Below are 15,591 nucleotides of genomic sequence, written 5' to 3'. Positions count from 1 at the left end.
TTTTTTTTTTCTTTGAGTTTGTTTATATGGTGGCTTGCATTGATAGATTTTTTTTTTATATCGAACTATCCCTGCATCCCTGAAATGAAGCCTACTTGATCATGATGGATGATCATTTTGATGTGTTCTTTGATTCAGTTTTTGAGAATTTTATTGAGTATTTTTGCATCTATATTCATAAAGAAAATTGGTCTGATATTTTCTTTCTTTGTTGGGTCTTTGTATGGTTTAGGTATGATCATAATTGTGGCTTCATAGAAGAAATTGGTTAGGGTTCTTCTGTTTCTATTTTGTGGAATATTTTGGAGAGTATTGGTATTAGGTCTTCTATAAAGGCCTAATAGAATTCTGCACTAAATCCATCTGGTCCTCGGATGTTTTTGGTTGGAAGACTTTTGCTGAATGCATCTATTTCTTTAGGGGATATGGGACTGTTAAGATAGTTTATCTGATACTGACTTAACTTTGGTACCTGGTATCTGTATAGAAAATTGTCCATATTCTCCAGATTTTTTGGCTTTGTTGCTTATAGGCTTTTGTAGTAGAATCTGATTTTTTAAAAATTTTCTTTAGTTTCTTTTGTTATGTCTCCCTTTTTATTTCTGATTTTGTTAATTTGAATACTGTGCCTCTGTTTAGTCTGGCTAAGAGTTTATCTATCTTGTTGATTTTCTCAAAGAACCAGCTCCTGGTTTTGTTGATTCTTTGAATAGTTCTTTTTGTTCTTTGTTGATTTCATCCCTGAGTTTGATTATTTCTTGCCATTTACTCCTCTTGGGTGTATTTGCTTCTTTTTGTTCTAGACCTTTTAAGTGTGCTGTCAAACTGCTAGCATATGCTCTCTCTTTTTGGAGGTGCTCAGAGCTATGAGTTTTCCTTGAAGCACTGCTTTTGTTGTGTCCCATATGTTTGGGTATGTTGTGCCTTCATTTTCATTAAATTCTAAAAAGTCTTTAATTTCTTCTTTTATTTCTTCCTTAACCAAGTTATCATTGAATAGAGCATTGTTCAGCTTCCATGTGTATGTGGGCTTTCTGTTGTTTTTGTTGTTATTGAAGAGCAGTCTTAGTCCATGGTGATCTGATAGAATGCATAGGATTATTTCAATCTTCTTGTATCTGTTGAGGCCTTTTTTTTGTGATATGGTAAATTTTGGAGAAGATACCATGAGGTGCTGAGAAGCCTTTATATTTTTTTTGTTTTAGGATGAATAGTTCTATAGGTATCTATTAGATCTATTTTGTTTATAACCTCTGTTAGTTTCACTGTGTCTCTGTTTAGTTTCTCTTTCTATGTTATGTCCATTGTTGAGATTGCAGTGTTGAAGTCTCCCACTATTGTTGTATGAGGTGCAATGTGTTTTTTGAGCTTTTGTAAAGTTTCTTTTATGAATGTAGGTGTCCTTGCATTTGGAGCATAGTTTTTCAGAATTAAGATTTCACTTTGGTAGCATTTTCTTTGATCAGTATGAAGTGTCCTTACTTATCTTTTTTGATAACTTTTGGCTGCAAGTTGATTTTATTCTATATGAGAATGTCTACTCTAACTTCTTTTTTGGGACCATTTGCTTGGAAAATTGTTTTTCAGCCTTTTACTCTGAGGTAGTATCTGTCTTTGTCTCTGAGGTGTGTTTCCTGTATGCAGCAAAATGTTTGGTTCTCTTTTACATATCTAGTCTGTTAGTCTATGTCTTTTTATTGGGGAATTGAGTCCATTGATGCTGAGAGGTATTAGAGACCAATGATTGTTGTTTCCTGTTATTTTTGTTGTTATTGGTAGAATTTTGTTTGTGTGCTGTCTTCTTTAGGGTTAGTTGAAAGATTACTTTTTTTGCTTTTTCTAGAGTGTAGTTTTTCTCCTTGTGTTGGCGTTTTCCATTTATTATTCTTTGTAGGGCTGGATTTGTGGAAAGATATTGTGTAAATTTGGTTTTGTCATGGAATATCTTTGTTTCTCCATCTATGTTAATTAAGAGTTTTGCAGGATATAGCAGTAGCCTGGGCTGGCATTTGGATTCTCTTAGGATCTATATGACATCTGCCCAGGATGTTCTAGATTTTATAGTCTCTGTTGAAAAGTCTAGTGTGGTTCTTATTGATTGGCCTTTGAATGTTACTTGACCTTTTTTCCTTATTGCTTTTAATATTCCTTCTTAGTTTTGTGCATTTGGTGTTTTGACTATTTTTAAAAGATTTATTTATTTATTATATATAAGTACACTGTAGCTATCTTCAGACACACCAGAAGAGGTTATTTGATCCCATTACAGATGGTTATAAGCCACCATGTGGTTGCTGGAAATTGAACTCAGGTCCTCTGAAAGGGCAGTCAGTGCTCTTAATCGCTGAGCCATCTCTCCAGCTCTGGTGTTTTGACTATTAAGAGATAACAGGAATTTCTTTTCTGGTCCAATCTATTTGGAGTTCGGTAGGCTTCTTGTATGTTTATGAGCATCTTTTTCTTTAGATTAGGGAACTTTCTTCTATAATTTTGCTGAAGTTATTACTGGCCCTTTAAGTTGGGGATCTTCACTCTCTTCTATACATATTATTCTCAGGTTTGATCTTCTTATTGTGTCCTGGATTTCCTGGATGTTTTAGGTTAGGAGCTTTTTGCATTTTGCATATTCTTTGACTGTTGTGTCAATGTTTTCTATGGTATTTTCTGCCCCAGAGATTCTCTCTTCCATCTCTTGTATTCTGTTGGTGATGCTTGGGTCTGTGACTGCTGATCTCTTTCCTAGGCTTTGAATCTCCAAAGTTGTCTCCCTTTGTAATTTTTTCATTGTTTCTGTTTCTATTTTTTAGATCTTGGATAGTTTTGTTCAATTCCTTCACCATTTTGCTCATGTTTACCTTTAATTCTCTAAAGGATTTTTATATTCTTTGTGTTTCCTCTTTAAGGGCTTCTAACTGTTTATCTGTGTTGTCCAGTATTAAGGCCTCTTAAAGGCCTCTAACATCATCTAAAGTTGTGATTTAAAATCAGAATCTTGCTTTTCTGGTATATTGGGAGTATCCAGGACTTGCTGTGGTGGGAGAACTGGGTTCTGACAATGCCAAGTGGCCTTGGTTTCTGTTGCTTAGGCTGCTGGACTTGCATCTCATCATCTGTTTATTTCTGGTGTTAGCTGGTCTTGCTGATTTTAACAGTGGCTTGGCCCTCCTGTATGCCTGTGTGTGAGCACTCCTGGGGGGAAGCTCTCTCCCAGCATAGTCTTGTTACAGAGAGCTGTAGCACAGGGTCAGCACAGGGTACATACAGAAACTGGAAGGATCTTGTTCCCAACTGCTTCTTGATTCCTGTGTCCTGAAAGATCCAAGATGGTTGCTCAGAGCAAAGTGTTGGTCTTACCTGTGCTCTCAGGTGTGTCAGTACTTTTGAGGGACTGTCTCTCTCCAAGTGGGGTCTGAGTATAGAGAGCTGTAGTACAGGATCTGCTCTGAGCATAGGCAGAAACCTCAAGTATCAAAACCAAACCCTTCAACACACACTGTTTGGTACCAAACCATAGAAGTTGTATGCATCATTCTTCTAGAAATCAGAACCAGCCACCATTCTTGCTTATGTAGGAGCTGTTTGTGAGTCCATCTCTTTGAAGAGTCAAATAATAAAGAAAAAGCACCAAGAGATTGCTCAGCCACAGGGAAAGCTGGCGCAATGCTCTGTCCGCAGGAGCATAATCCTGGGTGCATTGAATGATGCCCACTTATACCTTCACCACCTTTGAAAGCCCACAAATTGTTGGTCACCATTTCCAGTCCACAAGTCAGGACTGCAGGTGGCCCAGCATCGAATCTATCTGAAGGAATGGATCATTGTGTGTGGCTATATGATGCAGGTGTGCATGTTTACCAAGAATCACAATAGTGATACTGACATAGTGTCCTCCCTGGGGCATGACTGGTCATTGTTGTTTGGGAATAAAGGAGGGGCCATGGACACAATGGTATTCTCCAACCAATCTTGAATATCAAAAAGAATAAAGAGAACCAATACACATGCTTTTAGCCCATACCTTGTCATTTGACTGGGATGGAAGGATGTGTTGATCCTATTGATTGCTGCAAGAAGAGAGACCTCAACCAAAATAAAAACATGGTTACCCTCCTTACATCCTTTTCCAGACATTTTATCTTTTTATATATACTGCTTTGACACCATGACATCAGAAGCTTCTCTTAAACCAGGATCTGACATATGCCATACAAGCGTTCTATTTAATGAGTTATATACCCAGCCCTCTTATGATTTTTTTTTTTTGTTAAATTTTGAGAGAGGGTACTGTGAGTTGCTCAGGCTTACTTTTGACTCCCCTTGGCAATCATTGAACTTGTGATTCTTCATTCAGTTCCTACCTCCCGAGTAATTGGGATGACAGTCCTGTACCACCAGGTTTGACTTCAACAGAGTATTCTACCTATGGTCCTTTTGGTGAATACTGTAAAGAATAGTCTGGAAGTTATTAGTTTCTGCATTTTTCTGTCTTCACCTTTATATATCATTGGGTATACAGTGAATTGAAGGCATTTAGATATTTTGGTGGTAGAAGTAGATTGAGATTGAGGAAGAAATCTGATATTACAAGAAGTCTGTATATGTATAGGAGAAAGATGGGGACCCAGGGACTCTTTTTTTTTTTTTTTTTTTTTGCATAGTATACATGGGATCTCTTTTCTTGTATGTGGGCAGTTACTCAGATGTAATTATCACTGCATACTTTGTATTTGGTTCACTCAATTGTGCAGCTTGGCTTGGCACCTTAATATTATCCACCTCTTGTTTATTTTTACTACTGAATAGACTTAGGTATCTCTTGAATAGGAAACGCTAAGCTTATTTGCTTCTTAAACATAGTTTGAATTTTTTCTCTAGAAAGTGTTGAAAATGGAGAAGGCAGTTAAAGAGAAAGGCAGAGAGGGCAGAGAGCGCTTGGGCAAAGCATACTTCACGGCATATTCACAGGACTTGGGCGAGCATCCCTGAATCCACTCTGCTAATGCTGATACCTTGAGATGCAATGGTTATGGAAGGAAAGCCCATCCTCAAAAGAACCCAAAGGGTGGCTCACTCCTCTGTCTTCCCTAAGCAGAGGATTGCCTGCTTAAAGATGAAAATCAATGACTTAGAAACTGATTAAATAATCCAAATAGCAACTGATTAACAGATTAACTCTCTGTAATGTCATTCTGCTTTCCCCAGGTAAGTTTTCTATTCCTGGAGGCAAAGCAAAGGCACAGAGGAAGCGAAGGCCAGAGGGAATCCTATTAAAGGGGGCGGATCCGTTTATCACTTACTGTCTGGCTAATATTTCTGCTCACGTATCTGCTTCCTCTTCAATAGATTTGTATCCTATGGGATACTGATTAACTGTAGCCAGGGAATAATGAAAGATAGCATCAGACCCTGAGGATGCTAAGAAGGAGGAAACCTTGGTGGTTAAGGCTGACTTCACAAACAGAGAGACTTTTCTTTTTAGTAGCAGTCAGGAAGTGTGAATATCACCAAGAAATGTCTAAACCAGAAAGAGGGGAATAAGAAAATGGAAGCATCCTCTCACACGAGGAACAGGTCCTTGGCTTTTCAATCAGCTGCTAGAGACTGGGAACAACTTTGGTCCTCAGAGGCGTGTGTATTATCACAGGGCACTCTATTCAAGGTCACACTCGAATAGTCTTTTGAAAAAACTTTTCACTGCCTTTGTTTTGGTGCTCAGCAGGGGTAGGCTATGGAGTTAATGTGTTCAGTTACTTGTGAAGACCTCATGCTCACTCGCTCACCACTGCGTCCATCTCTGACATGAGACTGAGCTAAATGCTCAGTCAGCCTGTGTCCAGTTCTGATTCTGGGCATTTGGGGTCCTCAAGTAAACTTATCATCCTTGCTTTCCATGATTGATGAGTCTATATTTCTGAGAGTTGAGGGTAAGAGCAGACACTTGCACACACTCTGAGTCTTCTGCATGTTGTCTAGAAGTGAGTAGGCATAGATTCTGAGTAAACATATCTTTCACAAAGGCTAGGCCTGAGTGTTGACTGTTCACTCCCTCTAGATCCTGTTCACAATTTCCATCTGACATTTTGGAGTCTGTACAGGATTTAACAGAAGTTTACCTGACTAATAACTAATAAATGATACAATTTCTGAGTAATTTGTTTAGAGATGGAATTGGAGAGACAAAGATGTGTCTATAAAAACATTGAACTTGGAAAACTTTCAAAGATGAAGCTCTGAAGGACTTGCAGGATGAGTAACATTGGACCAAAAATGATCAATGAAACAAAAGCAAACATTAAATCCTAGCCCAATAGCGCCAGTCTCACGGATAGCAGTAGTCTATCCAAAGTTGTAACAAATTCTTTTATTCTAAGCTTTCTGTTCTTCCTGAAAGAGACCTTGCTGCACTCCAGTAGAAGAACAGGCAGCATCTAAGTCTAAAATTGGAATTATTTCTCAATGTTTCCACAGCCCAGAAAGGACCAGACGGGACAGTCATTCCTAATAACTACTGTGACTTCTGCTTGGGCGGCTCCAATATGAACAAGAAGAGTGGAAGGCCTGAAGAGCTGGTGTCCTGTGCAGACTGTGGACGCTCTGGTGAGTGTGGCCCCTTCCTGCATTGTGTGCTGTAGACCTCGTCTCCCTGGATTGCTTTGCCATCTCTTGGTGGTTGGGGAGAGGGGAGAGCAGTAGTGATGATGGCGATGACTTCAATGGGAAAGGGGTTCTCAGGTTTATTTTCCTGTTTTTCTTCTTTGAGTTTTAAGGACCAAAAACCACTTTCTGGGTCCCAGGGGAAAGGAAAAGGAGAAGGTCTGGCTTTTCTATGAGGTGGACATAACATAACTTGTGGTCCAAAGTAAGGAGGAACAAGAGATACTGGAGACCCCAGACAACATGCTATCTTGTACTAGTTGATGACCATGCTTTAAAAATTGTGCTTGTTCTGTGGATATACCTGGAACATACCCCAGAGTATGGAAACAGAAGAATCAGAGAAGCAGGCACTTCCTGAGCTCTGGGGCTCCTGTCTACCAGAACAATCCTCCTATCACCATTGGCCGCTCATGCCATACTCCCAAGTAGAGAGCTACGTTCCCATCAAGGAGTCATGAGGCCAGCATTCTTGGGAGCAACCCGCAGCTGACCTTGCCTACTGTTTATCTTTAATCTATCCAAAGACTAAAGTATGAAAGAGAGATGTCTTGTTCCATCATTCTTAGAATGAGTTAGAGTTCTGGCTGCAGATTAGATTTCAGTTGTAGAGAAATCATTATTTTTGCCTGGTCATGGTTGGTTGTTGCTTTAAACACCCCCCTCCCCAATTTTTTTCTATGTCGGAATTAGACCAAATCACAAGGCAGGGAGCTTATGGCAGATCAGTCTCCCGTTTCACCAGCTGCTTGCTGCAGACACTTTGTTTGAATGGTTGAGGCTAGCTTGGGAGGTCATCGCATCTTAAACCTTTAGATCCAGTGTTATTTTCAGCTCCAGTCCCAAGAGGATGACTGAGGTGACCTCATCTTAGTTTTCTGCAGTGACTTAGTTCTGCCTGGTGCGCCCTTAGGTCTTCCCGTTAACTCTTATGTGTTTTGAAGCTAAGGTTGTTTAGGGCTCTAGACAACCCCGAGTGGTAAACCAATAACTGGAAATGAACTTAGTGTTGAGTGTGTAAGACCCTTTCCATTAGTTCTCAAGGACCCTGCCAGAGAATCCCTTTTGTGTCGATTCACATATGGGCCAAATGTGACCTCTAACATTGACCTTTCACTGGGAAGTTGTGACCCTGTGCTAGATGGCTCTGGTTTTTAGATTTTTGAAAAGAAAATTAAATAAATGAACTTGAACCTGGTACTTTTTATTTGTTGTAGGATCAGGCAATCAAACAAAATAAATTTTATCAGAAGCAAGGCCACTTGGTGGAATGGCCAAGCAGGGTCTTGTGGGTTGCTCTATGCCTTGGTGGGTTAGAAGGTAGCTTTAGGGTTCTCCTGATAAGCTGCCAGCATTTCCCCTTTTCTTTCAAAAACAGATGAGGTACTTGATCTCATCCATGGACATCAGTGATAGGGTGTTATTTTCTTTTTCTTTCTACACGAAGCCTCTCTTCTTACAGCCTTTGCTCAGCATTTCTTCCCTTGGTTCTGTCTGCTCTGTGCCTCCTGTGTCACTTTATAGTGCCATAGACATTCTCACTGTGATCGCTGGGGATTAATTTGGGGGAGCGGATCATAATTCAACACTGACTCGAGTGTTCCTGGAATAGTTAGAAAAGTTAATATAGGCGGCATTAGCCCATGGGGTGTGCTGCTGAGGCATATGGGTAAATACATCTCTGGTGCCTCCTCAAGGTCCTTCCAGAGAACAGTATGAATTAGAAGAGCAGATTTCTCCTGCTCAGCTTACCCACTGCCTCTGTGTCCTGAGAGAAGGTTTCTCATCTGATCCTTGCATGGAAGGGACCATCACTATGGTATTGGGTTCTAATAGAGTATGAAAAGAATTTAAGCCTGAGTTTTATAGGTTTCAGGACACTGTGTTTGTTAGGGTTTTTAAAGCCCACTGTCACCTTTCAGTGTGTCTTGAGTTCAAGTGGACAGGGTAAACCCTCTGTAGTAGCTAAGACGTGGACATGTTCAGTGGTCACGGGGTGTGAGATTGCAAACATTTCCTCCAGGGCTAAAGAAAGCAGGGAGTTCTTCTGAACTACCACTAGGCTATCAAACTGCTCTTTGCTTTCGATACAAATGAACTACATGGCATCAGGGGGCGACGGAAAGAGCTGTCAAAGAATGGGATTAGAAGCGGGTAAAAATACAAACAAAATGGATGGAGGCTTAAGCACTTTGAATGGGTTATCTGACAGTAATACCTCAGTAGAGCTGACTGTCAGAGTGATGGACGGACATTGTTCAAAGAAATGCCAACCGAAACTACAAAGGAATTGCCAGCCAGGCTTTAAAACCGCCAAGCAAAAGCATTGTGTGGAGCAGGGCTGAGTGAGCGTGTGCCTCTGTACGAGGGGACCTAAGGAGGTATTGTGCGTGTATCTGGACACATGTACCATGGTAGGGATGAGACCTTTTCTGGGAAGTGCTGTCTTCCTGGAAACGGGTGCTTTGTCCTAAATCCCCGTCACCAGGCGATGTACCTGGTGAGTCCCTTTTGGTCTAACACTGGCTTGTTATCTTGCTGTTAGGAGTAACCCTGTAATGACATAATGAGAATATTAATGATGCTGTCTGTTGCTTAACCCGTGTGCTGATATATTCATCATACATGTCAGCTCATTTGGGAGGAGAAGGCAGGAAGGAGAAGGAGGCAGCGGCTGCAGCACGTACCACGGAGGACTTATTCGGTTCCACATCAGAAAGTGACACCTCAACTTTCTACGGCTTTGATGAGGACGATTTGGAAGAGCCTCGATCCTGTCGAGGACGCCGCAGTGGCCGGGGTTCACCCACAGCAGATAAAAAGGGCAGCTGCTGAGCACATGGGACAGACTGTCTGGCCAATTAGCCTCCCCTCCCCCTGACTCTGGTCATTGTTCTAGTTATGATATATATTTTTAAATGAAAGACAACTTGGGCATTTCCCTTTATCCTTGCCTTTTCCTTCTGCCTTCCGTGTGTCCCTTCCCCTCCTAGCATCCTTCTATTTTGGGTACAACAGAAGCACAAACTACTGAGAACCAGGGAAGAGCAGGATGAGAGTCCTCTGGGCAGCAATGGCATCATGGTGGGCTCTTATCCCTAGAAGTAGGAAAAATTAAGTGGATTTTCTTTCACTGTGGGAGGGCATCTTTTTGACATGATCAGGGTTGATTTCCTGTTTTCAAGAGAAGAGGAACACAAGGTTTGAAAACAAAGAGCAAATAATGTTAACTATTTATTTGTAAATGACTATTAGACTGAGAGAGAAAGAGAGAGAGAGAGAGAGAGAGAGAGAGAGAGAGAGAGAGAGAGAGAGAGAGAGAGAGAGAGAGAGAGAGAGAGAGAATGGCCACTGGGTGTGTGTGTGTGGAATATAGAATTTCTTCAATGGGAGTTGGTGACTCCACAGAGCAGACCCCTCCCCATTTCTCCTCCATGACCTTTCCATCTTCCTGCTTGTGTGAAAATGGCAACCATCCCAGAGAAGCCTGGGGCCACTTACATCTGGCCTCCCTCCAGAGCTAGCCCTGAGCAGCAGTGGCTGCTTCCCTCGGCCCCTCTCCTCTTTCCTTGTTGCTGGGTTACCCTCACTTTCCTCCTGGCAAAGATCAGCTTCTGAAACACAGAATGGAATGTCAGCAAATCACAGGCTCAGCTCTGACAGAGCAACTGAGGCCGGCACTCCTGGAAGGAAGAGTGATACTACACATTGTATCTCCCCTCCCTTCGCCCCTGTGTAAGAACATGTAGCCGCCCATTGGATGATGACGTCTTCCATATTTCTTCTACTTTTTATAGTGCCTGCCAGGCACTTTGTTTTATCTTTCCAATAGCATTTCCTGAAATAAACCAAAGCAACACTTGGTCCGAGGCCTCAGGGATAGAGAAGACTGTCCACCTCATTGACAGTCCCTGAGAACAGAACAGCTGCAAGGCCCTGCTTAAACAGGTATGTCCTGGCTGAGTTGTCTCACAATGAGTGCAAAACCATCATAGTTTTTTTTTTTCCTCCACCCTTCCCCCTTTGTTTATTTCTTTCCTTTGGTTCTTCTAAGCTTGCTCTTTTGTGTTTCTGGGTTTCCCCTTTTGTGGTGCTGGGGTTGTGAATGGAGAGTCTGTTTTGTTGTGCATGTTGGGCATAGGTGCTGGGCTGACAATGGCTTGGGGTGGGGGAGGGGCTCTATGTAGAATGGCAAGCTTTTTGACTTCTGGCTTCTGGCTTCTGGCTTTCATTGCAAGAGAAAGTGGCTGGGGAAATGCTTGGCTGACTTTCCCCTTGGTTAAATGTGGAAGTGAAGTCTGTTGGCTTGGGTAGGAACAAAGGCAGAGAACAGTGTACTGCATGTCTAGGGTGGTATTTTGGGCTCTGAGGACCTGTTTCACAGCCAAGGGACCTAGTCTAAATTAAAGATCTCTAGGCCGGCAAGATGGCTTATTGGACAAAGGTGCTTGCAGCTAAGCCTGACAGTCTGACTTTGATCTATGGTATCCATATGGTCGAAAGAAAGAACTGACTCTTGTAAGTTGTCCTCTGATGTCCATGCATACACCATGGCTTGTGTGCACACATACAAACACATGGGGGCACACAGACACACAGAGAATAAGCCAACCGAACAAACAATAACCACATGAAAGACCTCTGATTAAGCCCAACACTCAACTGGACTGTTTTGAAGATTCTGAATTCCCACAAAGTATGGCCAGGACAGTGTGCTTCCATGAGCACACATTGCAAGGTCCTTCTGAGTGCCTAGTCATCTGATTGCTTGTATGTATCAGAGGAGATAAGCGTCTACAGTCCAAATTTTGCAGGTCTTCCTGAATTAGACCACTCATAAATTAACATGCTAACTCAGCAAAAGTAAAGGCACACAGACAAACCTATGAATGGAACCTTCGGAGTTTTCCTAGTAGCCCAAGATAGAGGAACATCTCCTCCTCTGTTTCAGATGGGAATAAGCTTATTTGAATGTTTGCTCTCAGGATTTTGAGGTTGAAAATGATACCGCCACCCTCTTTGGGGATCTTCTGCTGAATCTGTATGTGCTCTTCTTCCTAAGGAATGGAGCATAGACCTCCCATGTGGTCATGCACATATGCAGTGACTCCAGTAGGGTCCTGCCCTTTTGCCACTTTTATTTCTGTACTTGATTGTCCTTTGAGTCAGATATTGGGTTTGTGGCCTTATGACTTTCACTGATGAAATGTAATCTTTCAGGTCAATAAAAAAATATATTCACTCTACATAGCTATTTGAAGTCTTGTCTAGTTGTTCATGATCTTATCAATGATAATTTGACTTTGAACTTGGGATGTTTTTAAAAAACTCATGTAATTAAAAAATATATATATAGCATCTAGCTTATGCTTCTAATAAAGAACCAATAGTTTAGAACTGTCTAACAAGGCTAACCCCTGGGACAGTATCTGATTGTCTGATTTACTTCACTAGTTTAGCTTGCCTTTCGGTTTCTCTTGTTAGGCGTAGTAGCTGTCTTTTTCCATCTGCTCAGCAAAGGTGGAACAGTGGTGCTACCTCACACGGTTTGAGCATCACAACTCATTTCTGCACAGCACCGGCATCTGTAAACAGACTCAGAATTCATACTCTTTAAGGAAAACTCAAGGAACTGGATGGAACCTGGAAGATGACCAGATTCCCATTTTTTCACTTTTTAGTTGAGGAAAAAATCAACCTGGAGAGGTTCACTCACTTAAGTGAGTGGAACAGACATGGGTTTTGAGGAAGGGTGCATATCTTAAAGCAGAGGGATGGTGCTTTAGAGAAAAGGCACTGGAGGCGGCAGCAGAGGAGGAGGCAGCTGGCCATCCTGGATCCTGGAAAACTTAATGGAGTTGAAATTAGGTCTTTATGCTCCTGCTCCAGAGAACAGAGTCAGTGTGTGTGCTGGGTTCTTTGAGTACTTTTCTCAAAATAGTTCATTCGACTTTTATCCCGAGATAAATGCTTGCATGACCCCAGGTTATAGGTTATACAGAGGCCAGAAATGAGAAAAAGTGTACCCAAGGTCCCACACATTGTAAGGACCAGGTTTTGGCACCCAGCAGCCTGATTCTAGAACCCACTGTTCTGTCTCTCAAATCGGCCATAGTTAAGCAACATGGATTATACCTTGTAGACTTCATTTGGTTCCTGTTGAACTAAAGAAGAGCTGTAATGAGTGTGTCTTTAAAAGCCAACCTCTTTAAAAGCAATTTCAACCACCTAAAAGTAAGCAACTATTTCTCATTGATGAGAATTCTAATTCTGATCAAGGTTTTACAAAATATTGTAGATAGCACATCTTCTACATAAACTGTAATTTTCTGTCCCTGGGTGCCTCACAGGGACAGAAAGCCTTTCCTTGTCACCTCACATAGGAGTTGTATGAACTATTAAAAGGTTTTGGTTAAGAATCACTTTGAGCATTTTGGAATAAGAAGAAACTCACAATCACCTATGGAATGGCATGCCACAATGGTTCAGAAATGTCACCCAGTTTTTCTTAGTACCAGCCCCAGGATGGGGGAAGCCAAGATACAGAACTTTGTGCCAGTTTAAATCCTCTGGGGAAGAAATCAAAGCTGTAAAGGTAACTGATGTAATAGGCTGACTATCTGATGTTTGTTCCAATCCCAATCTAAGGGGTCATTTTCTGTTCTGAAGACTGAAGGGATCAGAGAGTAAGCTCACGACAGCACTGGGAATAAGGAATATGCATTTAATTTTTAAAGGTACTTTAAAGTCAGAAGTCCAATTTACTGCTGGTATTTTAGAGAGAGGGATTTAATAAAAAATAGGAGAGCCACATCAATAGCATCCGTGTAAGTCTTCCTGCCTGCTTTGTGTCTCTCTAGGCACCTAATGGGTTGAAGCTTGACATCATCTCTCTACAGCACTTGAGGGAACAAGAGATCATCATGTGGGGACAGAACTGAAGGCTGTTTGGAGGCTCTTACTTCATGGAGGAATAAAATTAATTTTTATTCCAGTATGCCTCCTGTTACAGCTGATGAATGTGATCTTAAACATGTCCTTAAACTTTGAGCAGACTCATGCACTGGGAATTTTTCCATGGGAGAATCTTGCTTGGCCTTCGAAAGTGAAGTTGCTTATGTTGTGGGTTTTCTGAGTGAGGCACATTTGATCTTGTGAGTAGAAACCTAGAGCAGACATGAAAGACTTCGAAATTCTGGATTTAACTCCCCATGTGAGTTTCTTGATATGAGAGCTGTTTTAGTTTCTCTGTGCCCCAAATGTGGATGATTCTTTTTATTTTAAAACATGGCCAACATTACTGATTATAACTCTGAAAAAGACCTTGTGGTGGAGATAGATGTCAAGCATCTCCATTTTACTGGTGAGGAAACTTGAGGTTTGGCCAGCTTAGATAATTAGTCTAAAATTCCAAGGTTAATAAGTTCTGGGTGGCTGGGTCCACTCATTTTCAATCTTCTTAAACTCAATCTATAGTGACTTACTAGCAGGTCACATGTTTGAAGATATCTTGAATAGAATTAATAAAAGGCTTCTTATCTTCATTGGGGCTGAGAAGAGTATTCAATATAAAACAATAAAACAACCGATTAGGCTAGTGGTTCTCAACCCCTTTAGGAGTTTAGGGGTCATGACCCATTTAGGAGTCATATTAAATATGCCACATATCAGATATTTACATGATGATTTATAACAGTAGCAAAATGACAGTTATGAAGTAGCAATGGAATAATTTCATGGTGTGGGGGTGCACCACAGCATTAGGAACTGTACTAAAGGGTCTCAGCATTAGGGCGATTGAGAACCACTGCATTAGATAGTAGAATTGTGTTGAGAAGCAACAGAAACCAAGTTCCCATGAACTTCCTGAAAGAACTAAGACTGAGATTCCTGTGTGGTTGAGGTTTGGATGGTGTGGTGGAGTCGTGGGGTGTCATGGAGTGAGACGCCATTTTCATCCTGTGCCTGAGAGCTTGTGAGATTGCAACACGGAATGACATGACACTGGTGTGCTTAGTAAGAATGATTTCTGACCATTTATTAAACAATAAAGGAAAAACCATTATGCTTGATTGATTTTCAAAATAACTAAATTGATGGATGTTCTTTTTTGGAGGTAATTTATTAGCTGTGTAGCTGGGGAAATAGCTCAGAGGTCTTAAGTTTCCCAAATTGATCAAACAAACAAATAAACAAACAAAAAGCAAAAAGACACACCACACCAGGAATACTTGTAATCCTAGTATTGGGGTAGGAGTGAGTGCAGAGAGAGATCCTTAAAGTTAACTGACTATGCATCCTAGTGTAGTAAGTTGCAGGCTAGTCACAAATAAAACAGTAGTCATTGCCTTAGGAATGACTCCTGAGGTTGTTCTGTGACTTGTACATGCACATGCAAATGCACATGTGCACGCTTGCATTCCCCACCCCTACATCCACACAAAAGAAGTCATTAGCTAAAAACCAAACAACAAAAAACAAAACAAAACAAAAAGCAATACCTTCAAAACTCCAGTAGGTTCAAAGGTATCTCAGTACTGGCATTTAACCCATGGCTAAACTTTAAGAAGAAACAAAAGTCTAATAATTTCACACTTATCAAAAACTTCTATGATACTAAATTTAAAATTCCCATATGTCCTTTATCCAGATACTCCAAATAACCTCAGAATACCAACCACAATCAGAAATCCATTTTGGGACAATATTACAAGCTTCAAACATGATTCAAATTCTGCTTATCATCGTGGTGATGTGATTTTTTCTGATCCAGGATCACACGTGGTGTCCAGTTGGTCTGTCCTTCTGAAGTTGTTTAGCCTGGATTCATGAGTTCAAGTGTCTGCCTTGGGTTTCAATTCTTGATGCTTTTGTAGAGTGCTGGCTGGTCATTTTATAGGCATTCCCTTTAGGTGTCTGTGCTATTTTCTAATGATG

General features: G+C 41.1%; 1 protein-coding gene across 2 annotated transcripts in view; it reads left to right on the top strand.

The window, feature by feature from the left end:
- Positions 1 to 15,591, top strand: part of DPF3 (double PHD fingers 3) — a gene marked incomplete at its 5' end in the record, with an annotated part of 270,133 nt that overhangs the window by 207,798 nt on the left and 46,744 nt on the right. The window contains 2 exons of one of the 2 annotated variants that reach the window (XR_013975648.1): positions 6,469 to 6,597; positions 9,287 to 10,602. Coding sequence is in view for 1 of the 2 variants with exons in the window: in XM_080942426.1 (XP_080798552.1) it covers positions 6,469 to 6,597 (129 nt within the window). The remainder of the gene's footprint in view (positions 1 to 6,468; positions 6,598 to 9,286; positions 10,603 to 15,591) is intronic. The other variant, XM_080942426.1, reaches the window with a different exon arrangement.

This window comes from Micromys minutus (genome assembly GCF_963924665.1).
Source record: "Micromys minutus genome assembly, chromosome: 1".
In the NCBI taxonomy this organism is placed as follows: domain Eukaryota; kingdom Metazoa; phylum Chordata; class Mammalia; order Rodentia; family Muridae; genus Micromys; species Micromys minutus.
This window is presented reverse-complemented; position numbering and strand designations above follow the sequence as displayed.